General features: G+C 41.9%; 1 protein-coding gene across 1 annotated transcript in view; it reads right to left on the bottom strand.

Moving 5' to 3' along the window:
• The window catches only part of LOC134658039 (dystonin), a 241,097-nt gene that overhangs the window by 57,670 nt on the left and 157,903 nt on the right, over positions 1-25,524 (bottom strand). Inside the window, exons 31-48 of the mRNA XM_063513646.1 lie at positions 17,028-17,174; positions 16,502-16,606; positions 15,998-16,116; positions 15,188-15,386; positions 11,891-12,118; positions 10,717-10,854; positions 10,163-10,386; positions 9,469-9,669; positions 8,446-8,646; positions 7,870-7,972; positions 7,268-7,375; positions 6,353-6,496; positions 5,290-5,395; positions 4,981-5,109; positions 4,098-4,255; positions 3,539-3,670; positions 2,721-2,833; positions 392-533 (exon numbers count right to left, since the gene is read on the bottom strand). Coding sequence (XP_063369716.1) covers positions 392-533; positions 2,721-2,833; positions 3,539-3,670; positions 4,098-4,255; positions 4,981-5,109; positions 5,290-5,395; positions 6,353-6,496; positions 7,268-7,375; positions 7,870-7,972; positions 8,446-8,646; positions 9,469-9,669; positions 10,163-10,386; positions 10,717-10,854; positions 11,891-12,118; positions 15,188-15,386; positions 15,998-16,116; positions 16,502-16,606; positions 17,028-17,174 — 2,697 coding nt within the window. The remainder of the gene's footprint in view (positions 1-391; positions 534-2,720; positions 2,834-3,538; positions 3,671-4,097; positions 4,256-4,980; positions 5,110-5,289; positions 5,396-6,352; positions 6,497-7,267; positions 7,376-7,869; positions 7,973-8,445; positions 8,647-9,468; positions 9,670-10,162; positions 10,387-10,716; positions 10,855-11,890; positions 12,119-15,187; positions 15,387-15,997; positions 16,117-16,501; positions 16,607-17,027; positions 17,175-25,524) is intronic.

Genomic DNA, 25,524 nt, shown 5'->3' with positions numbered 1-25,524 from the left:
CATTGACAGTTGGCAGCTGCCAAATAGTATGAAGATATCGTCCCACGAAAGTTTAAATACTTTCAGCACGTTGTGCGTTAGCGTCGCTTGAATTTCCCCCACCGCTGACAATGTTTTACAAGTCAGCCAATATGTGTTGTATTTATAATTATCAATTTATAGAACTCGATTGACCATGATTTAAATCACGTGTACAGATGTTCTTTGCTGCCGTATAATTCTTACTTAGTATTTGTTTCTTCACCGTTTTCAGATTAGTTAAAGGAGCCCACTGATTATCAGTCCGCCGGATGACATCAGCCTGTCAGTTAGAACAAAAAGTTGACACTTCCGAACAACTGACAGGCACGAGACACGAGAGAGAAGTGTATTAATATTAGTGAGTACATACCTGCTGCACTTGCGTTTGCACCATGCGCGAGTCTGAGGAGATGGGTCCGAGAGCAGTCATCATGCGGTCCTTGGACAGCAGCCACGACGACAGGTTGCTGTGCGTGTCTTGGAAGTCCTTCACCTCCTCCATCAGGCGGATCCTGGTAAAATAATTGATACATCGTATAATTTAACTAGAATATCATAAACAATACGTTCTTCTTCTTTATTTGCCATGCCCTAACGGACGTCGGCGACCACCTTTGCCATCTCTCTCCTGCTCTTAGCCATTCTTGCCAGTATCGCTGCGTTATCCACGTTCGTCCATTTTTAGGGTTCCGTAGCCAAATGGAAAAAAACGGAACCCTTATAGATTCGTCATGTCTGTCTGACTGTCTGTCTGTCTGTCTGTCTGTCTGTCTGTCTGTCCGTCTGTCTGTCCGTCCGTATGTCACAGCCACTTTTCTCCGAAACTATAAGAACTATACTGTTGAAACTTGGTAAGTAGATGTATTCTGTGAACCGCATTAAGATTTGTTGTAAACATTCAGTCTTTTATAGAAAGAACAAGAGTATCAATAGAAAAGGGAACTCGGTTTTCTTATACAAGTTTGAAAGAATTCAAGCTTAGACGTAATAACACTAATAACCGAGCCTCAAAGGCAGCCGTCTATGTTTAGAAATCCAAAGAATCAAATAAAGTAACTAAATGAAACCACACTGATACTGGCTTGCGGTGATGAACTCTAGACGCTATGGGAATATTCTGAAAAGTGGAAAGTTTAACGACTGCCCTGGGAACTGTTGACTGGAGAAACCTCGCAGCTGTGAGAACCTCTTTGTATCCTCCCAGTTACGACATATTTGACATGTTTGTAAACTAGACCAGTGGCAGTTGAAATGAACTAACGAGTGTAAAATTAGCATGCCATGCTACTGAGGATGACAGTAAGGAAAACCACTCTAATCGTGGGAACTTAGTTTGTGGTAAACCACTGATAAAAAAGCTTGTTGCATTCGTATGAAGTCTAAATCTAAATAATACTAACATGAAAAGGTCTGATGATGATGATGAAGATGATGATGATCTAACAATGAAAAGATCTAACACAAATTCGCAAGTATATTGTTAGAGATCCAAAGAACAACAAATTTGCTGTGAAGTGAATGATGTTTAATGTATTTTACTTAGGGCTTTAATATTGCGGACTGCGCGTTTGAACCCTTAAGTTTTAAGACCTTAAGTATGAAATGTCATTGGGTGTTTACATGGTCTCCAAAATACCACCAAATATCTCCAAGATACCAAGAGTTTTGAGTATTTTGGCGCACCTGATTGTCGTTTCTCAAATAAAGCAGACCAAGTTTTTTTTTAATACGTCATAAATCGCCTAAATACGGAACCCTTCATGGGCGAGTCCGACTCGCACTTGGCCGCTTTTTTAATGTTGTCAAGCCAGGTGACCCTCCTTCTTCCCCTTCCCCTTTTACTATCAATTTTTCCTTCCAATATTAGTTGTAGTATATTATATTTGTCATTTCTGGATATGTGTCCAAAGTATGATATTTTTCTTCTTTTTACCGTGATCAAAACCTCTAACTTTTTCTTCATTCTTTTAAGTACTCCCACATTCGTAACTTTATCGGTCCAGGAGATTTTAAGCATACGCCTATATAGCCACATTTCAAATGCTACTTAATACGTTCTTAAAATGTGAATAAACCAACAGTCAATAATAGGGGCTTTTTGTACAACATCGTAGAAGAGTTGTGAAGTCTAAGAAATCACCACAGGTACAGTTGCCACAAAACATACAGGGTTTATTACAGGCAGCTGTGTTGTTGATGTATGGTAACTACCTACCTAAGTACTGTAGTTATTTTAGTTTGAGTTTATTTGAGCGCATCGCCAACAAACTGTTTTACAGTTTGGCGAAACTTTAGTTATAAGTACACTGTACTTTGTATTTTGTTAAAAAAAAAAAAAAAAAAAAAAAAGACAAGGGCAGCGCCATTTACTTCAGCTGCCGATTTCTTCTTGCACTCTAAAAAACTCTTCTTAGACTTTACAATTTATTTTCAGTCAACAATTTGAACCATGTAGACGCCTCTTCCCATTCATTTGATTAATTAGGAAGAAAATAATTCGTAATACAAGTTGTCACTGGGGTTGTTACCAGTCAGTTCTACGAAATTATTATCTTTTTGGAATCGTTTGGCGTGGATGCCAGCTCTTTACGCTAAATTTCTTAGAACATAACTAGAGACAGGTAAAACCTATACTGGCGGCATGTACGAAAACCTTTGACTTGTTATATAACTTGGCTTGTAAATATCAGGATAGGTACTTGTCCTTGCAGGCGTCGTGCAGGCTCTTCCAGCGCGACACGACGTCCTCCATGGCGTCGTGCAGCCGGTCGGCGCCCACCACGCCTTGCTTCCGCTTCAGCAGCTCGCGGACCTGTACGAAACATACCAAATTTGTCATCAGCTATCAAAAATATTCTACTCTTCTAAATAGAAAATTAGGTGCCAACAAAAATAATAAGTCAGTTGACTTATTAATAATGTTAATGGTGGCAATTGCTATAACCGTTCCAAATTTTAGCTATCTGCGTCAAACGGTCTCTGAGAAAAACATATTTCACTGATTTGCAAGACCGAAGTGATCCCATAAGTGTACCGCGAACAAAGTATACTAAAAAGCGGCGTTTTGGCATTTTCGTAGTCGGATATAGTTATTTGTACAACAAGATATCAAAGTTTGATATTTCTTCGAGTGCTTATTTTGAGTCCCGTGCAAGCGAAAGATTCTATACTATATAATCTAATTTAGAATCTTGAGCGTAGTAAGGACTCAAAAGCGCACGAGATGTAAATAACTTTGATCTCGTGTAGTTCACAAAACTTTTCACCTCAGCAGTGAGAACATATTAGAGAACCCGAAAAATGTATTCCTTCTTCATCACTTACCTCTATTCACTCATGTTTTCTTAAAATATACCAACAATTAAGTTTTCACCTCAGCAGCTCGAACAAGGGTACTTTGCTACTTAAAAACAGTCATTTTGCTCATTGAGTGAGCAAAATCGCATTTATTCGCTGTTTTTAAGTAGCAAAGTACCCTTGTTCGAGCTGCTGAGGTGAAAAAAATAATTCAACACACCTGAGTCTTAGCGGAATCCAGCGAGCTCTGTTTCTCGTACATCTCTTCGAGCACGGCGCGGGCTTGTTTGATGGTCTTGTCGGCTTCCTCCTTCGTGTTGGGGACGCAATCCTTTGGCAGTTGCCTCTGCACCTGAACAACACAACACAGTAATGTCAATAAAACTCTTGGATTTTATTCAATTACTGTTAGTTTTCTCGTAAGACTAAGGAACTGTAATATCCTGGTCACGGCACCATATTGTGTTTTAACCCCCGACGCAAAAAAGGGGTGTTATATGTTTGACGCCAATGTCTGTCTGTATGTGGCATCGTAGCTCTCCAACGGATGGACCGATTTCGAAGCAGTTTTTTTTACGTGAAAGCGAGTTTCCTTGTGGTGTTTCTTAGCTGTGTTTCATAGAAATCGATCCAGCAGTTTGAAGAGTTTCAGCTCTTCTTAAAAATGATGTTAAGCAATTTTGGACTAAAATGGATTTTGTTGACTTATTGCGTAGGGGGTTTTTATTTTTTTCATTTTAGTAGTTATTGGTGTTTACTAGCCACAAGGTTGCACGTACCTTGTCCAGGAAGTGATGCGTATTGCGGATGATGTCCTCGTGGCGTCTCAACTCCTCTCGTACTGCGTCGAGTTCGCCCTGGCGGTCCGCCAGCTTAGTTCCGAGCAGGCTGTAGCGGTTGTTGATCTCTGACAGCTGCTGTTGTACCGGCGACAGTTCTGTAATAAAATACAACAGTCAACGCTTCTTCTTAACCCTTAAATGTGCATAAAACACGGAAGATCGTGTTCAAACCTCCTCAGCTCTCGTTAGTTGTAACGATTGAATGAAAGAGGACTTTGCACGTTGCAATAATATAGTTATTATTAATAGTTAATGTATCTTCTTAAATGAATTTCTGTTAGAATAGGCCACATGACTTATTTTTTTTATGGTATCAATCGATCGGGTTTGTTTTTAGGATCAAATGTCTATATGGGACCCATTGCATTAAAATAACACAAAAGTCAGAAATTGTAGTCAAAGTCCGACAGTCGCACTTCAGTCGCGAAACGCCCTATACAAAACGGCCAGAGGCCGTGACGTCATCGCCCATCTTGTAGTATGGACAAAACAAGGAAATTGCGTTTTTGTCGGTGAAAAAAAAATTTGTATAGCAACTATATACATAAACGCAATTATGTATATAGTTGCTATACAATATTTTTTTGGATGAAATGTAAGGAATCGAATGGTACCCTTACTTTTATCGTTTTTGGAAGTTAAAAAAAACTTAAATTTTGAAACTTTCAGGTCCTGCAATGCTGACGATAGGCTTAACGCCAGAACTAACTCAGAATCGCCATGACTGGCGCAAATGTATTAGGAGGGCTGACCCCGTATAGGGAAAAAGCCAGGGGAATGGATGTGTCATCATCCCAATTCTCGGGAATGAGTATGTTACCTTCAAGATGTAGTTGGTCGCTGGACGAGCGGCGAGACGAGAAGCCGCTGGACGTGGAGTGCGTGGAGCCCGGGCTCACCAAGCCGTGGCCCTTAGTTGGAGATGGCGAGCGACCGTCCAGTGTACGTACTGCAAGAGAAAACGGTTCAAAATTCAACTCTATCATCAATATTAAACTAAGTATAATGATTATAAAAAATGACAATTCCAAACGTCGGTACAGAAACCAAAAATGGATACAAAGATATTTGATATAGATCTACCCTACACTTTAATTAAAAATTGTCACATATGGGTGAGAATACTGACCTGGCGTCTGTCGCTTGGTGGGGCTGTAGAGCTGCCTCTTGCGGTGCGGGCTGTCCACGCGGTCGCCACGTGTCAGGGCTTCATACACTGCTCCCGCCTCGTTCACCTAAGCCATACATTATTAGTTATTTCCAACTATCATCGCTTTCAAAAGAGTGGCTATCTAATTTATTTATTTATTTATTTATTTAAACTTTATTGCACAATACACAAAAATAATGTACAAATGGCGGACTTAATGCCTAATGGCATTCTCTACCAGTCAACCATCGGGCCAAACAGAGACATGTAAAATTGGTGCAAGGAGAAAAAGGAATTTAATTATTAGAACTTAGTAAACAACTAAACAATTAATAATTCTGATAAACTACATGTAGAATACACAAATAAAAACACTAGAATATATATAAATAATATACTACTACATATTTCATACATACTCATAATATATAATATAATGATGAACGCTACTCGAACTCTTGTTTCAGCAGATACTTATGTAGCAACCGCTTGAAAGCTAACTTGCTCGGGGCTTGTCTTATATTGAGAGGGAGTGAATTCCAGAGACGACTCGCCTAATAATACAACTAAGATCGCAAAACATGTTAACAGGGCCTATTATACTTAAAAGTATTAGAAAAAATTGCCAAATTTGGCTCATGTTGGACCAACGAGTAGTTTTAGAGGGGACAGGTAAAAATAGTCTTAACTAAGCAACTATTACGGCTCAGCGACCCAAAGAGGATCTTGGCCTCCGAAACGAGAGCACACCACTTTTCCCGATCCTGCGCCGTTTCCTGCCAATTATCGGCTTGAAGCTGACGCAGATCCGCTTCCACACTGCCCCCCCAGCGGTATCAGAGGGCCTACCGCGAACCACGTTCGACGTGTTACCTCCCTGTCACACTTACGTACGAATTTACAAGTGCGACAGAGAGGCAACACGTCGAACGTGGTTCGCGGTAGGCGCTCTGGGCCGACCTACCGGGCGGCCACCAGTCGGTCTTCCCAGGTACGCCCTCTTAGTCTTAAGTTATAATTTTGAACGATCTTGTAATATTACCTTGTCGATAGTAATGGAGTAGTCGCGGTACTCCTTAGCCAGCGGTCGCAGCTCGTCGGCCTGCTGTTTCAGCACTTCCTGGTCGAGCGCCACGGGCTGCAGCCGCCCGACTCTGTTCTCGAACGACTGGAGCCACTCCAACACCTGGAGAACATGCGTTACGTTATTCAAACATACCAGAAACTTAGTCAACTTAGGGCCACTTGCACCATCTCACTAGCCCGGGGTTAACCGGTTAAACCTGGAGTTACAATGGTTACCAGTACAATTTGACACTTGGTTAACCGTTTAACCGCTTAACCCTGGTTTACTGGGATGGTGCAAGTGGCGCTTAGGTGGCTACCTGAAAAAGTCTACTCTATGCCTTTCATATCTTTAATAGTATTTTATGTAACCGTTGTTTAAGAGAGGTATAAAAAGGCGAGTGGCGTGAGTAACAATTTGAGGCAAAGCCGAAAATTGTTAATAAAGACGCCACTAGTATTTTTTGACTCAGTTAAACAACGTTGCATACAATACTTTTTCTACGACCAAGCACTTACTTTGAAATAAAATTGTGAATTTAACAAATATTTTTCATTGAAGAAGTAGCAAAGAATGGAGGGTACGGGCGGGAAAAGAATGAATGAAATAAAAAAAAACATGTCTATGGTTCACTCATTTGTCAGAGATGACAATTAAAATTACGTTGGCAACAAAGTATTTCATACAATATTTTTTTAAGTGGTCATTACACGAAGTATCGTAAAAGTGCCAAGAAGATACTGCGTGTATGCACAAATACTTTTTTGGGGAATAGACTAAAGACTTGTCTTGACAACTATAAGGTAGGGTTTAAAAGGTGTGTGCACGACCCTTTAAATGACAAATAAAAGTACGGGAGTAGAAAAAATTAATAATGTAATGTTGGCTTACCTGAGCGCGGAGGGTCTCGTACTGGCTGAGCTGGTCGGCGCGCTGCTTGGACAGCTTCTGTTTCTCTTCCAGCGACGTGTTGAAGTCGCGCCACGCGTTCTCCAGGAGCTGACACATACAAGTCATTCATTTAACCATAATACTCTCACATCTACATGCATGGTCCCATTAAGAAGTGAAGATGAGTGGTTTTGCATCTATCAAAACCACAGAACATATTAAAGAGGTTAGAACGGATATCGCGCGCAGTTAGTATCGGAACCGGTGTCGCCGCTCGTTCCTCTCCACATTTCCACATTTCTCGCGCAACGGTAGTAAAAACTCGTGTGCCTGGTGAATGGATACGCCTCCTTTAGACAGATTTGATGTCTGGCTTCTTAATCTGAACGTTATTGTGGCGCAAAAGGCAAGTTTACGTTTTTCGGTCAGCGCGGGCGAGTACTAGCATGCGAGCGTTTGCTCATAACCGGCGGCGACACGTACCCTGCTCGCATCGCCATTCTACTTGTTCTGTGATCAAAGCAAATCTTTCAATTGCGTTACCAGACAGTTTTTGTGCCACTGATTCTAAGCAATAGCTATCAAAGAATAAGGTTGTTTACCTTCATCCTGTCACGGACGACGTGCGTGTCGGTGACGTCCTTCTTGGAGATGAGCTGTTTGCCTTGCTGCAGGCACTCGTCCAGCAGCGGCATTTGTACGTCTCTGTAAAATCAATGACCAATAACATTTATCCATCGTATTGAGGTAAATATGAATACTGTGTGGTTTGACCTTTTTGACGCCGTGTCAAACACAAACTCTGTCACTCAGACGCCACGTCACCGAAGTGTCAAAACTGAAGTTGAACTTTATGCATATGCACGTAGGGCTATGTTGCTCTGTGGTCAGTGACGGATTAATCCGTCTTCGGCGTTGGACCTGCGTTATATATCCCTCGTCGGCGTCGAAAGGGTTTATCCTGGCCAAATAAATATCAGACCTGCTCTAATTATGAGACCATTTACCATACTCAATTCGAATTTCAATTGGTTCGAGCATCCAAACCGTGTGAAATCGCTGACGTTTAGTCATCAGTCCTGTGTCTTGTGTCATGCCATCATAAACAAGACAGACGTCGGTTATCGAAGCTCATAATTATCAAGCGTACTGTGGTAGTTACTGTAGTGAGAACTAACCTGAAGTGCGCCAGATCGCTCAGCCTAGAACGTAGTTCATCGGCATTCATCCTCGACAGCTCCCTGGAGTCGGCCTGCTCGAGCAGCTGCGCGTGCGCCGCGTCCAGCTTGCCGGCCAGCTGCGTGAAGTGAGACAGCTCGCTCCACACGCTCTCCAGGAACTCGTTGCGTTTTGTAGAGCGCTCGAGTAGTTTCTCGTATCTGTGGGAGGCGTTATGAACAAATCTTAAAATTTACAAGCTCATGTCATGCCAAGAAGAAAGCCGATAAGCTTGTAGAAATACGTTGTATCTCTTTTAATCTTTGGACTTCAGAAATGATCTGAGGTGATCATCAATTCTTTCGCTTATTCGCGATGGTGCTTTGTTAGCTTATTGACTATAACAATTCTGTGTCCATCTACATATCCTCAGGGTGCCTAGCCAAGATGGCCAATCGTTTACGCTCCATAGCGAACGACACACAACTGTCTCTATCGCACTAATATGAAAGAGTGATAGCGAGAGAGATTGCCGTATCGTTCGCTACGGAGCGAACAATTGGCATCTTGGCTAGGCATCCAGTTCTCTCTGCTTCATTTCGGGTCAAAAATTTTGGATCAAATGTACGCCTTCGATAGTCGTCGATGTGTGATATGTGCTTCTATTTCTTAATTAGGTTTCCGTACCTCAAAAGGAAAACGAAACCCTTATAGGATCACTCGTGCATCAGTCTGTCTGTCTATCCGACCATTCACCCCCCCCCCCCCCACCCTCCCTTTATCTCCGAAACTACTGGGTCAAAACGTTTGAAAAAAAAAAAGTTCACAAAATAGTTCTTTACCTATAGATGACAAGAAAACCAGATTATTAGAAAGAAGATAGATGATGATAGATGATTAGAAATGTGCAGTCAAGCGTGAGTCAGACTTAATGTACCATGGAACGCGAGTCCGACTCGCACTTAGCCGCTTTTTTATCGTTGGGATTGAAAAGGAAGTTTGAGACATCAATAACAAGTTGTACTGTGTCAATGTCAACACACCTGTTGTAGATATCCTCCGCCCTCTGCTCCAGCTTCTTGGCGATCCTGGCGTTGCTCGGGTTGGCGGCCGCGTCGCGCACCTGGCCCAGCAGCTTGCCCAGCGTGGCGCGCCGCGCCTCCAGCGACGAGTGCGCGATGCGCTGCTCGCGGACCTGCTCGTCGAGACGCTCGCGGATGAGGGACGCTGGCTTTGATTGCGTCCTGTAATAACGGTGTCATTAGTACGTTGAATTTCCGTTCTATGCCTATTTGTGGCTAGGAGCCGAGAAGGGTCCTAATGCTTCATGTGCTATAAGGACCATTCTATCAGTAACAATTTCTGTTGGAATTTTAGATAAAAAGGTCTTTATTGCACTTGAAACATAAAGACCCTTCTGTGTGGAAAGCCACATTTTTAATGTTAAATGTCTGGAATCAGCGCAGGTTAGGACTCTCTCGAGTACAAAAGTTTCTCCAATAAATAAAAGCATAACTGGTGACAATTTATTTTCAAAAAATTATAAAAAGATGTCTGCTGTACATTTGTAAGCTACAGTCAGCGGCAAAAGTGGATAAGCGAGCGTGAATTTCAAAATTACCCGAACACAACTTTGTCACGATAATAAGAGCGGCTAAATTTTTATCATCTCGCCCGCTTACTTCCTTACGCTCGTACTTTTGGAAAATAGAATGACAACAACGTAACGCGACTCACTTGAACAGGGTCTCGGCCTGCTGCAGCCACTGCGCCTGCGTCTCGGCCGCGTCCTGCAGGCCCTGGCACTGCAGCAGCGCCGCCTCCAGCTCCTGACACCTCGAGCCGACGGCGCCCGTCAGCTCCGCGTAGCGCGCCGTCAGGTCCAGCACCGGGACTTCAAGCTGCCGGATCTCGGATGGCGTCAGGTTGCCTTCCAGGGATTTTACTAGCTGGTCACATGCCTGTTAGACGATAGTTTTGTTAGAGTATATGACGCGTGTAGTTTTAGAAGCCGAAGCCTCGACGAGGCGTTTTATAACAAGAGTCAGGAAACCAATGTCCTCGTCAAAAAATTGTGTTTATCTCAAAGAAAATTCAATATTAATACGAATTTTAAATAATTAATTATAATACTAATAAAGTACAAACAAAAATGTCAAAATCTGCGTGACTTGCGACACGGGAAGGTCGGTTAAGCTCGCCCATTTGGCAAATGTGCACGTAACATAATCCTTACATCGTTTTTTTTTCAGATTGGAGAACAAGTGTACCTATAAAAAATGTAAACTTACGTCTTTAGCATTGTCGACGAGGCGGCCTTGCGATAAGATCTCAGAGTGCAGCGCCTTGGCGCGTGCGAGCTGCGTCTCCACGGCGCGCGGCTCGCCGCCGACCGGCTCCGACAGCACAGAGCGCGCCTGAGGCTCAACCTACAAACCAATTACAATATTTTTCTACTCCAGCACTTAAATGTGTCAATTAAATGACTGACAGTGATATCTAAAGCAATGTCATTTGAATGATTTGTCTATAGGCTCATAAGATGACTGCTAGCAGTCATCTTATGAGTATAATACAACTGCTTTATTTTTTTTAAAGATACAAGTTCCGATCATCTTGATTGAAAGAGGTATGTTTTCATTTACAATAATAACTCTTTTTTTTTTTAAATAATAACTCAATTTTTTTTTAATAACAACTCTTTTTTTTTAATAATAACTCTTTTTTTTAATAATTTTTTTGCTGCAGCTGTCATAGAAAAAGTAATGTATGCAACAGCTCATAATTGGTTCTTATTATATCACTGTTGCATAAACTACTATAGGAAGTTATAAGCTTATGGATTTATAAGCTTAGTGCGTCCAGTGAAGCTGTGGAATGAGCTGCCTGTTTCGCTCAGGCAGGCACAATCGGTGGCGTCGTTCAAGGAGAGGTTAAAGAAGCTATGGCTATCTGATTAATTTGTCTATATTTCTATTGTATAGTTGCTTTATATCTTTCTAATTAATTCATTCCAATTTTTAGTGTATTTTCCCCATTCCTTTTTGTGTAATATATGTATGTTTATCCTATAAATTTTGTATGTATTTATATCCTTATCTTTCTGGTACCTTGTTGTACATTTTGATGCATTTGTCACCATCTTTTCACTTTCTCCTCTCATCTACTCAAAGGTTAACTGGAAGAGATCCCTCAAAGGGATAAGTTCGCCTTTGTACTTCTTACTAATTGTATGTTATTTTTAATATGTCTTTTTGTACAATAAAGAGTTTACTACTACTACTGCTTAGTATTAAATTATGAGTCATATACGCGTCGTTAGAGATAAATTCTCGGTTGCATAGCATATTGACACACAAATAAATCTGCGAAAATGAATTAATTCGGCTCATGGGTTGTGCAATAAATGCCACGTTTTGTAATTGTACAAGTATTAAACAAGTGTATAAGATGTAATGTTAGTACCTCCTTCATCCACCGCTGCGCGCGGTCCAGCGCGTCGTGGTACTGCTTGGTGACGTCAGCGGCACCTCTCAGCCTCTCCTGCAGGCGCTGCGCGCGCGCCGCCAGCTCCGAGTGTCTTCTTCTTGCGAGCGAGGCGGCCTCACGTAGAGCGCTGTCGCCCGACGGGTGGATGTGCGACAGGCGGGAGGGCAGCGATGTGCGATAGTCGTTCAGGATTGTAAGGAATTCCTGGAATTACAAAAAGATTAATACCCAGCTTATTTCAGATGGTAATCATGACTCGAAACTAGATGGGGTAATGTTGATAGCACTGGCCGTCTCATTCATTCACTTCAACTCTCACATAATGGTCAATAAAGAGTATTACTGCAATGTTTTTCCGCCAGAGTGCAGCACTAGCATATTTAGTAAACCATAGAGTAACTTATACATACTGTACCTTAAACTGTTTTTTGACAAGTTTTCACAGACAATCAAATATGACATTGATACATCAAGGCGGTTTGTTTACAAAGCCTACCGGGAAACACGAAATTAAACTCAGCTATCTGCCTCTTTATCGCTCGAATTTGCAAGAGTGATAGAGAGTTTAGATAACAAAATTTCTACTCTCTAGGGTCTACCCCCTTAGATTGTGACTTATTGTGGGAGTGGCGCCCCCTTCGCACAGGGCCGTCTTAAACTATGCTGGGGCCCCTGGGCACATAAGAATTTGGGGCCCTTTTGGAAAGTAAAAAAAACTAATTAAACTAACATTTTTCTACTATGATCTTCTATTTATTATGGTAATCAAATATACTGTTACTGTCTGTCCTTGGGGGCCCCTGAGGATGGGGGCCCTGGGCACGGGCCCCATGTGCCCTTATGGTAAAGACGGTACAACCTTCGCAGAGTTTCGCGTAATATTCCCTATTAATTGTCATGGTTGAGTGTTGCGAACGCAACCTTTATATTTGTATAAAATCTCAATACCTATATTCCTAATGCAGTAGCTAAACGCGGCGTCGGGCTCGGCTAGTATTCGGAAGCTTTTTCTTAAGCACCAATAGGAGCGCTCCACATACTTTGTATCGCGGCCAATTAGAGGCACCTAAATCTAAACCACCTTTTGTACTGATCAAATATTGCAAATCACTCTCTCATCAGCCTTCATACAATAACTACACCACTTCTACATTTAACCGTTTTGGCAAGAACCTTTGTAACCAGTATCTTTGGAAGATTACATCAGTTTACTTTAAATCGAAGCTTTTTAGGGTTCCGTACCCAAAGGGTAAAAACGGGACCCTATTATTAAGACTCCGCTGTCCGTCCGTCCGTCCGTCCGTCCGTCTCTCACGAACCGTGATAGCTAGACAGTTGAAATTTTCACAGATGATGTATTTCTGTTGCCGCTATAACAACAAATACTAAAAACAGAATAAAATAAAGATTTAAGTGGGGCTCCCATATAACAAACGTGATTTTTGACCGAAGTTAAGCAACGTCGGGCGGGGTCAGTACTTGGATGGGTGACCGTTTTTTTTGCTTGTTTTGCTCTATTTTTTGTTGATGGTGCGGAACCCTCCGTGTGCGAGTCCGACTCGCACTTGGCCGGTTTTTTATTTGAATCGTCGAGATGCTGACCTGCACGGCGGCTACATTGAGGATTAAAGTAGTTCTACAGACCTTGCTCTCGTCCACGAACTTCTTTTTCATTTCATTTCATTTCATTTATTCACTTCAATCAATCAGCACTTACAGATGAACCTTACGTGCTAATTGGCATTACATTGCTTAGTGTCTAGCATGCATTAACTACAATAAATACAATAAAATACAATCGGATTAAATCAAAACTTAAATTATATGTACAATACCGAATAATTATGGAATTAGGAACAATATTAATGTCAAAATCGTCTAAATAAAATAATGATAATAATTTAAATGATATGTACCTATATAAGAAGATTAAAATCAAATAAAATAAATATTACTATTTTAATTTTTAAACTTCTGCGCGGCCATGGTGATGAAGCGCAGGTCGGCCTGGTGCGCGATCACGTCGGACACGAACTCGCGCACGTGCTCGCTGTGCCCGGGCAGGTTCTTCAGCTTGTTTATATTGTCACGGTTGAAGATGAAAGTAGTTCTACAGACCTTGCTCTCGTCCACGAACTTCTGCGCGGCCATGGTGATGAAGCGCAGGTCGGCCTGGTGCGCGATCACGTCGGACACGAACTCGCGCACGTGCTCGCTGTGCCCGGGCAGGTTCTTCAGCTTGTTTATATTGTCACGGTTGAAGATGAAAGTAGTTCTACAGACCTTGCTCTCGTCCACGAACTTCTGCGCGGCCATGGTGATGAAGCGCAGGTCGGCCTGGTGCGCGATCACGTCGGACACGAACTCGCGCACGTCCTCGCTCTGCCCGGGCAGGTTCTTCAGCTTGTTTATATTGTCACGGTTGAAGATGAAAGTAGTTCTACAGACCTTGCTCTCGTCCACGAACTTCTGCGCGGCCATGGTGATGAAGCGCAGGTCGGCCTGGTGCGCGATCACGTCGGACACGAACTCGCGCACGTGCTCGCTCTGCCCGGGCAGGTTCTTCAGCTTGTTTATATTGTCACGGTTGAAGATGAAAGTAGTTCTACAGACCTTGCTCTCGTCCACGAACTTCTGCGCGGCCATGGTGATGAAGCGCAGGTCGGCCTGGTGCGCGATCACGTCGGACACGAACTCGCGCACGTGCTCGCTCTGCCCGGGCAGGTTCTTCAGCTTGTTTATATTGTCACGGTTGAAGATGAAAGTAGTTCTACAGACCTTGCTCTCGTCCACGAACTTCTGCGCGGCCATGGTGATGAAGCGCAGGTCGGCCTGGTGCGCGATCACGTCGGACACGAACTCGCGCACGTCCTCGCTCTGCCCGGGCAGGTTCTTCAGCTTGTTTATATTGTCACGGTTGAAGATGAAAGTAGTTCTACAGACCTTGCTCTCGTCCACGAACTTCTGCGCGGCCATGGTGATGAAGCGCAGGTCGGCCTGGTGCGCGATCACGTCGGACACGAACTCGCGCACGTGCTCGCTCTGCCCGGGCAGGTTCTTCAGCTTGTTTATATTGTCACGGTTGAAGATGAAAGTAGTTCTACAGACCTTGCTCTCGTCCACGAACTTCTGCGCGGCCATGGTGATGAAGCGCAGGTCGGCCTGGTGCGCGATCACGTCGGACACGAACTCGCGCACGTGCTCGCTCTGCCCGGGCAGGTTCTTCAGCTTGTTTATATTGTCACGGTTGAAGATGAAAGTAGTTCTACAGACCTTGCTCTCGTCGACGAACTTCTGCGCGGCCATGGTGATGAAGCGCAGGTCGGCCTGGTGCGCGATCACGTCGGACACGAACTCGCGCACGTCCTCGCTCTGCCCGGGCAGGTTCTTCAGCTTGGATATCGCCGCCTCCTTCTCCTCCAGCGTGCGGTACGCGCCCTCCATCCAAGTGTTGAAGGTGTTCAGCTCGTTACTGGAAAAGGTGCACTCTTACATTGTTGTCCTCTGATTATGTGAATTTAAATTAACGGTAAAGGCGCTCGGAAAACAGCAAGCTAACTACTACTACTAATCGCCATTAACGGACTTCCAAATCTCAAAAGGAGGAGGTTATCAATTCGGTTGTGTTTTTTTTTTAATGTTCTTAAAAGGTATTGTGAGAGGTCTTAACCATCAACAGAGGTTGTCGGTACGGATAGCATTAACATACTTTTGAATCCGCTACATTAATATACATGTTAAGGCTGTTTATTTCGGTTGTTGCCTATTACAACAATAGTTAAGCCGACCAATGGGTTTTCAAGAAGTTTATAATACTCTTGACATGACGATCTGGTTTTTCTTCAGGGTTGTATTACATATCTGTTTCACAATATCTACAACAAACAGTACAAAACCTTGATTCTGTTTCTGGTTGTACAGTCGCCATCAGATATATCGGAGCGGCCAAGGCGTTCACAATATTTGAACACGCACTCAAACGCCTTGAAAATAGAGGCGTGTTCAGATATTTGTGAGCGCCTTAGACGCTCCGATATATCTGACAGTACAGCAGAAGCATACAGATAAGCAGTCAACACTCACTTGAATTTGCCGAGCTCGTCTCGTGCCGCGGCGAGTCGCCGCAGCATCTTGTCGCACTTGTCGGAGCACTTGTCGCACCGCTGCTTAAGCTGGCGCACGCCGCGCTCCAGTGCTGCCACCTGTATCACGAGTTTATGTTATAGCATATCACCTTAGGTTTGTTATATTTACAATATTGAATGTTCCATAGAATGTTCATGGGTGTTTTTGAGGGATATATCTTATGAATACGGGAACGGGCTTTAAAATATCCCTGTCATGACACAAATTACTATGATATAATTAAGGTCATGGTATCCGATTGACACAGAACGTTGAGTGCAGTATCAGAGCGAGGAAAGAATTAAACTTCTGTCAATATAAAATGCCGTTGATAATCGTCGTCATTTTGTCATTAAAATCTCACTGAATCTGACTGGCTGATAGACTGGCTCAAAGCTTTGTTAAGTTTTATAAATAAGAAGTGTAATGTTTAAATGGTAATTAAAACTAGTGATTCCTGACCTCATGCGGTGCCAGCACGTCTCCCCCGGACACGAGCAGTTGCTTGGCCTGGTCCGCGCACGCCGACACTTGGCGCTGGTGGCTCTCCAGGTCATCCTTGATCAGCTGCGGAATACACACTCAGTTAATACAAATGCACAAATAATCCAGACAACCTTCGCAAGGACTGGATTTATATAGTCACCTCTTAGTTGCAAAAAATAAAGATACACTGCCTAAGAACCATCAAAAATACCTACCTGAAGGAAATACAATTCCTACTTATATGGCATAACATTACGCTTTAATTTTGTTTGCCGAAAATATTCTGTAACGAGTGGGCGCCAGCCTCCTATGGCGCTGTGGAGATTTTTGTTATCTTAGTTTAAACGGATAAATCAAAACATATTTGAATTTTCAAGTTTTATTATTTTGATTTACCATATTTCGATTACCATTTACGATTAACTGAGTCATACGATTAACGAGTTTTCTGCGTGTGTATGACCCAAGTAAAAGTCATTAAATTTTAAATTAATAGACGTACCTTGAGAATATTGATCTGGTTGCGCAGCTCGTCCAGGTCCTCCTTGACGGCCTCCTGGTTGGCGAGCCGCTCCTCCACCACCGCGATCCATTCCAACAGCTTCGACAGCGTCTCGTCGCAAAGTCTGTACTTCTCCTCTACTGCTTGCTATATTAACAACACACGCATTACTATTTGCACAACCTAGCCACGCGTATGTACAAAGCCTCGGCTTCGCAGTGCCTCTAACTACTGAGCATTTACAATGCATCTATCTACAGACAAGTGCAGTCGGTCACTATACAGGACGACTTCATTTTGGAAAATCATACAGTGCTTTGAATTTTATAAAGATGCAATATTGTACCAAGACGATAAAAATCATTCAAATATTTACAAAATTCTAAAGTTCGATTATTTCATGCAAATTGTAGATTTAACAACTAAATTGTATGTTGAGTACCTGAAAAGGAAGCTTATAATTACAGACAACACTACGCAGAGACAAAAGCAGAGACACGAGTCCACGGAAAGACAAATAGACAAAAGGCGAGACCACAGACAGCCAATACACGATAGCGTGGAGATGACAACACAACCAGTCAGGACGTTGCGTACACCGTAACATAACATGCAAAGCGTGACATGCAAGCAGTGAATCAATCCCTCAAACGTCAAAAGTTTACAAATTCAACAATGATCGCTTTTGACATTTGTGAGTTATGGTATTAACATCTTCCTTAGGCTTAAATTAAAATTACGTTTTGATTAGAGTTAATTGGGTTTAAATTTTAAGATTAAAAGTACCTGTTGAAATCTGAAACTTTGAAAGGTTTTGAAGTAAGGTACAAGAAAATTTTGATAAGTAAATAAGTAACTTAAAGATTTACACGTAAATTTAAAATGAACGAGAAACATTGAATTTAAATGAGATTTTATTTCATTACTATTAGGTGTCAGGTATTTTAATGGATCTATTTTTGTTTTTGATTTAGACATAACAACATAAATTCCGAGTCAGATAAATAAAATGAAACATCCTTACAATCTCATCATAATGAAATAAACTCCCAAAACAAACGAGCATTTAAACTAAGACGAAAATATAAATACTACCTTCCGTGTTTGTGTTTGTCGAAAATGTTTTACCATTTGATGATATTGTGTGTTTGGCGCGAGTGGCCGCAGGAAACATCACAATAGCATAGCGCTGTCATGCATTCCGAAACGTGAGCGGGTCCAAGGAATGAGTATATCGACTTATTCAGGGTACAAACCGAAAAAACCAGTCAGTCATAAATCACTGGTTTTTGTATGAAAAAAGCAAACAAAAGAAAGCTTCGAAAGGTGGATCGTACTGAACGAACACCCATTCGATCTCTTTCGCAAATTCTTAGCACATAGTGATCATGGGATGTTAGGTATTGGCGAGACGGTGATGGTTCGTTTATCGTCGTTAATATGATCCCTCACAGGCAAGCATTCACGATTTAGCTCAAAAGGGTTCTTTAGCATCGCAGGCAACGGCTGGAAATAAAAACAACATACATCGAGCCTTAGTACACTGTGAATAAGCATCGTCGCTTCTAGCGCGGGTAAAAGAGCAACACTTTCTCAGCAATATGTAGCTGGCTGGGGGATTCCCGTTGCAGCACATATTTCCGTGAAAAGGCAGCCCGTTTACGCGCACCTAACGCAATTGCTAGTTCACTCAAACAGAACACTGTTTAGTAGAAAACTCACAAATGCGATACAACCTATACTTAAGCTTCTAATGATCTAGAGAACGTAAGAGTAAAAATTTTGATCAACTACTAGATTTATTTATAAAATTTTTGCTCTATTCCTAAGTGTGAAGGATGACTCACGCTAGACCGGGCAGGGGTCGGGCCGGAGCTTCCGGCGCTTCGTTTTCTATGGAAAGCACCACGTGATCACCGATCAGCCGTCATAAAAAATGACATGTCGGGCGCCCGGGCCCGGGCCCGGCCCGGTCTAGCGTGAGTCATCCTTAAAGCCAACTATGCGGCAATTTAAAATGTACAATGAACTTGTGATTAAGCATTTAACTACTTCTTACAGTGAAAACTAAAGGATGTTTTCAATCGATTTTTAACGTATCACTGTTCTACAAGTATACTCTTGAGTGTCTAAGTTTATATCTTTGAATTTTTATTGAAGCTCAGTTAAAAATCGGTAGAAAATCAACCTTGAAAATAATTCCAAAATTCTAATCCATGAATTGATAAAAACATTGTAATATAGTGTATGCCACAACAGTGACTCCCCCATTGCATGTAACCCATTACATATCGACACTGTAAGTCTTGTGGGTGTCGTGCCATGCCAATGTTCAAGCCAAACGCTTTAGAGATCACCTTAAGAGTAGAGTAGGAAATAAAGCAACACCTTCGCTTGATAGAAGCACAAATAACAAGATAATATAGTGAAACTTACCCTAGTTTCTGCGGGCAGTAGGTATCCCTTCTTTAGAGCTTTGACTAAGTCCAATGTGATAGCTTTGGTTGGATCAACAACTAGTCTGCCTTCAACGGGATCGACCAATTTCTGTTCAATAGCTTGCACTAACGGACAGATCTTGCCTGTGTCCGGTTCTTTGACGACAGTGCTTGAAGCGTCGACGATGCCTTGTTGGATGGCCTCGCCCAGGTTCAATCTCTTTCTATCTATTACACTGGTCGTTATGAATGGGTCATTCAACGCTCCGGTGGTCGGGTTGTAAATCCCAAAGTTCAGAGTTTCGATCAAACTGAAACTTTTCTTCGGTGTCATTAGTAGACCACTCTCAATAGCTGATGGGAGCGTGTTTAGCTTGGAGGTCTCTGTATCCAAAATATTGCCTTTTTCTGCGTCCATAAGGCCTTTACGGAATGCCTCAGGGAGTTTTACTAACCTCTTCTTGAGATTATCTTTTATTAGCGCTGTGTCCGGATCGATATAACCCAACGTGGCCGCGTCTTTGATGGTAAGTACTTCTTTGGAATGTGGATCAGTAAAGCGAGCTGTCGTGATGTTTAGGTGACCGTTTTCTATCGCTTGCTCAAACGTTAGAGGCTCGCGGACGTACACAATCAGACCGTTCTCAAAGACGAAGCAAAGCGTACGCGACCTACCGGTTTGAGGATCAAACGATCCCTTAGCATTCTTATCAATTATACCTTCAATAATACCTACTTTTAATGGAATGTATTTATTTTTATGAGGATCCTTAATGACCGCCGTTTCTGGATCAATGAATTCGTACTTAATAGCTTCGTCTAACGTGAATTCCCTAAGCATGGCTTCTTTAGGAGCCGACGAGTCAGTCACGTGGCGTTTCGTGATCGTTTGAGACGTAATCGGTTGAACGATTGTTACAAGTAGACCCTTATCAAACGCGATGTCCAAGCTATAGGTCTTCTTAGCTTTAGTGTCAAGAACCCTACCTTTCGTAACGTCTACGTCACCCTGTTGAATTGCTAGGGGCAGGGGTTTGAATTTATTGGTGTAGCTGTCCTTGACCACAGTTAGCTCTGGGTTCATCAGACCTGTTTCAATAGCCTTCGTAATATCCATGAATTCGTTGGTGCTAGGATCAACAATCTTACCATTATCTGCCCTGAACAGACCGTTCCTAATGATTTCCTCTAGGCCCAGGTTTCTCTTAGCCGTGACTACCAAACCGCGGTGTTTAGCGTCAAGTAAATTGATTTGATTTCCGTTTGGTAGAACGTAAACGCTATTATTATCGTCAACAATGCCTGATTTAATGGCTTCATCTAATTTGATGTATTTGCTCGAAGGAATATTTTTGACCAATGAAGTTTCGGGGTGTATTAATTCTTCAACTATCGCGTTTTTGAGGGAGATTTTTCTTTCGGTAACGGGGTGCACAAAGACGTGATCGGTAATGTCGTATAAGTTCATAGCGAGCGTGTCATATAAAGTGAAGCCTGCACTTTCGATATCGACGATGAGGCCCAAGCTCATGGCCTCGGAAAGAGGGATTTGAACGTCAGAACATGGCTCTTGGAACTTGCCTGTCCTCCTATCAATGATTTCACTACGACAACAGTCCGCCAAAGTCAGCGGTTTCTCAGATTTTTTATCGAAATAGCAAAGATATTTGGGACTGATAATTGACCTCCTAAGTGCTTCATGCAAGGTAATTTTGCGACTGGTAGCGGGATCGATGAATTTGCCGGTGCTGTCATCATAGAGTCCTTGGTGTAATGCTCTTTGTAGACTAATTGAAGCTTTGCTATCAACGAGCAATCCTATCTCGAAAGCTTGGCGAAGACTAATCTCCTCGTTATCTGCATTAATGTTTATTATTTTGCCCGTCTTATCATCAATTACACCTGTGTCTAGTGACTCGGGAATTGTGATTTTGTCCCATTTGCCCAATCTGTTGTCTTGTATATGAACTGAATGCGGATCGATTAGGTTCATTTTAATAGCTTCGGTTAGGGTATATTTCTTACCGCTCTGAGGGTCCATGAAAAGACCGGTTATTTCATTGTAAACACCTTTTTCGATGGCTTCGATAAGAGAAAGCGGTTTTCTAACTTCAACCAAGATGCCACGTTCAAATGCTTCGCGGAAATCTATCCTTTCTTCACCTAATATGATTGTACCTGTCCTACTGTCTACAATGCCTTTGTCTACTGCAAATTCAAACGGAATTACTTTTCCACCAGCGTGAACTAAGGTGGACTGAGGATCTAACATGCGTTTCTTAATAGCTCTATCGGTTGGAATCTTTTCTTTGCTCTGGGGATGTGAGAACTTGCCAGTTTTAGGGTCATAATAACCCTTGAAAACTGCCTCAGGCAAGCTTAACTTGCGTTTGGCTGGGATTATTAGACCACGTTCGGATGCGTCTGTCAAGGAAATGTTATCTCCTTGAATTGGATCCCTAACCCTACCTTCTTTAGAATCAATAATGCCTGCCTTAATAGCATCTGATAGAGAGATCATGTCACCAGTTACAGAGTTCCTGACAGTCATGGCCTCTGGGTTGATATTTCCGATTTTGATAGCGTCTTCGAGAGTCATAGTAGCGTTATTAATGGTTAATAAGCCAGTATCTGGATCGTAACAGCCTTGTACGAGTCCTTCCTGCAACGTCCATGGCTTTTTGTCACTTAGCAAGTAACCCTTTTCACTAGCGTCTTTAAGGTTTAGAACTGGCGCTGTAATTATTCCTTTTTCTAAGTCAATCAGACCAGATTTAACTGCCTGGTCAAAAGGCACGACTGCTTCAGATTTGTCTTCTTTAATTTTAACATCAGAAGGATCAACTAGTCCTTGTGTAACTGCTTTGCTAAGAGGAATGGTATGACCACTTTTGGGGTCTAAAATTTTGCACGAATCGGGGGAATAATAACCTAACTCGATGACATCGAATAAGGAGTAAGTAACCGCTTTGGTGGCGACTAAACCCTTTTTCAATGCATCATCTAATGGAATGTGTTTTCCAGTCTTTTTGTCTACAAGTTTACCTGTTTCAGGATTAATAAGTTTAGTGTCAAGAGCTTCAGATAACGGTACAAACTTATCTAACTGCGTGTCCTTGATTTCAGAAATTGTGGGATGAACTATGTTTCTATCCACAGCATCTTTAACAGTAACGAGTTGTTCCGTTGCGATATCTTTAATTTTTCCAGATTTGGGTTCGTACATGTCATTTTCAATAACTGCTTCGATTGAAATCGGTCTTCTTGAGATGATAATTAAACCTCGTTGTATGGCGACAGTTATATCTATAATTTCTTGAGTTTCAATAATCGTTACAACGCCATGTCGAATTTCAATGATGCCGCGTTCAATGGCATCGGACAAGGTTATGTTTTCGTTTGAATGAGGTACTCTAATAAGTAGTGATTCATTATCAACAAGACCGCTTTCAACCGCTGAACCAATAGGTACCAAAGCACCAGTGTTGATGTCTTTAATTTCACCGGTCGTAGGGTTATACAATCCTTGTTCTAAAGCCGATTCGATAGTAAGTTGTTTAGGTACCGACACATCTTCAGGTTTCTCAACAACCCAGCCTACTTGTACGCACTCTAAGAACGAAACGCGTTTCCCAGTTTTTGGATTAACCATATGACCAGTCGTTTTATCGATAATTGGTCGTGCGATTGCTTCATCGAATGGAACATAATTATCTGATTTGGAAGTTAAATCTTTGACTAAAATAGTCTCAGGGTCGAAAATTTGCAATTCATAAACTAATTCTTCGAAAGATATTTTGGCACCTGTCTTGGGATTCAAAAATATTTGCTTTTCTATGTCGTAGACACCCATTTCAGAAAGCTCTTCGGGAGTGAGCTTCTGAGAAATGGCCACGTTATATTTTGGCTTGCACTCTCTGACTATAACTACATTTTTCGAAACTACATCCACAGGGGTGAATCTACTAATTTGTTCTTGCTCTAATGAGTCTTGTACCGTTAAAGGTGACTCAATCCCGTTAATAATAATTCTACACACTTTAGGCTCAATCTTACCTTGCATGATTGCGTCTATTAATGGAATGTTTTCGTAAAGTATCTGCACTGGTTCTGATTGAACTTTTGTGACATTTTGTTCCGTAATTTCGTCAATGACTCGCAGAGGTTGCCTTTCGGCGTCAATGAGCATTGCCGACACTAACTTAGGGTCATGTTCAATAGATGTATGTTTGGTGACCAGGACTTCCAAAGTTTTGTGTTCTACCGATGACGATGTTGTTGTCACTGACTCTACCGGTTTATATTGTGTAGTTGTTGTGACAGTTACTTCACCTGGAAGAGTTGATGTTTTAGAAGAAATTTGTTTTATTTCATCCGTCATTTTAAGTCCCTTAGAAGAGTTTTCAATAGCCAATGCCTCAGCTGGAGTAATTTCACTTATTTCAACTCCATGTGCAGGTGATGTATGGACCTTTACAACTTCAATGGTACGTTTGTATGTGTCTGGGTCAATTAAACCTCGTCGATGTGCTTCTTCTACGGTAACTTTATCACCCGTTTTAGGATCTAATATAGAAGTATTTTTCACAACCTCAACTATTTTTGAAACTGCTAATATTGGAGCTCCAACAACAGCCACTAGGCCAAGTTTTGCAGCGTCAGCAAAACTCATTTTCTTTCCTGATTTATCTTTGACTTCTCCAGTTTTCTTGTCAACTACACCTTTGGCAATGGCGTCCTTTAATGTAATTTCCTTACCTGTTTTGGGATCAACGATTTTAACAGCATCTTTAGATACCGTTCCCTTATCTACAGCTTTCAATAAATCATCTGGTAAGCCCGTTTCAGTGGAAATCACGGCTGCTGTTTTAGGATCATATACTACGCCCGGAGCCACCTCCACTGGTGTAGCTGACTGTACATCTTGTACTACTTTTGTGATTTCTTTAGAAGAAATTTGGTCTTTTTGCATTTTCTTTTTGGGAGCAATATCATCTTTAGACGGCGATCCCTCCTTGTGGGCCGGGTCTTTAAATTCTTTAACAGGTTTTGATTTTGATGGTGTTACTTTGTCAATAACTTTGTTGTCTTCTATTGTTTTATCTGTCTCATCAGGAGCTTGCGAGTACTCTGTCTCGTAGCTCTCAATAATAGTTTCAGAATAACTAGGAGGCACAGAAACTTCTTCACTAATTACGTGATAAGATGATGATTCATTTTGTGTTATTTCAACAGTTGTTACTTTAGAAGATTTTGTGACAACTGTACTAGTGGCGTGTTCCGTAACGTATTCAGTAGGCTCGGATGTAGTCACAACGGTTTTAACTATAGTCGTTATTTCATCGCCTTCGGGGGTAGTTTTTCTAAATTCTTGAATAACTGGCCCTTCATCGAGAGTTTGACTCGACTGCCCAGGTGTTGTCTTGTGCTTTGGTCTTACATCAGTAACTGTTGTTTCGTGAATAGCAGAATCAACGTGTGAGTGTTCTGGCATTTGTTCATGTGTTACTATTACAGTCTTGTCTGTCACACGATTTTTATCATTCTCTTTGGGCCACCTTTGCTGTTTTATTTCTTCTAATATGGCCTGTTGTGGTTTAAACGTTTCTTGTGGGCTATCTTGAATAGGATTTATTTCTTTTGGTTTCTTTTCCTTCAACTTTTTCTGAGCGGGTTCGGCATCAACAGTCTTAGTTGCTGTAAGTATTTCTTCAGACTTTTTAGTTTCTACAACACCGGCTTCTTTTTGGAACAGTGTTTTAGGATCCTCTTTCTTGCTTAAAGGAGCTTTGATAGTCTTGGGTTCGACTTCGGTTTTCTTTTCTTTTACAATTGTTTGACTTATTACCGGCTTAATTTCTCCTACAGTAACTTCCCTGAATTGAGAAAGTTTGACTGGTACTGCTGCTGGCTTAGGAGCCACTTCGTGTTGTTCGACTGCAGATTTCTTTGGCTCTTCTATTTTACGCATGTCTATTGTTTTGAGTAATTTCTCAGTGATAACTCGGCCTTGCGTTTCTGTCGCTTGGGCGGTTTCTTGTTTTGGTTTCATAATTTTA

Source organism: Cydia amplana, chromosome 21 (genome assembly GCF_948474715.1).
Source record: "Cydia amplana chromosome 21, ilCydAmpl1.1, whole genome shotgun sequence".
Lineage (NCBI taxonomy): Eukaryota > Metazoa > Arthropoda > Insecta > Lepidoptera > Tortricidae > Cydia > Cydia amplana.
Note: the sequence above shows the minus strand (reverse complement) of the source record. Positions and strands in the feature narration are given on the sequence as shown.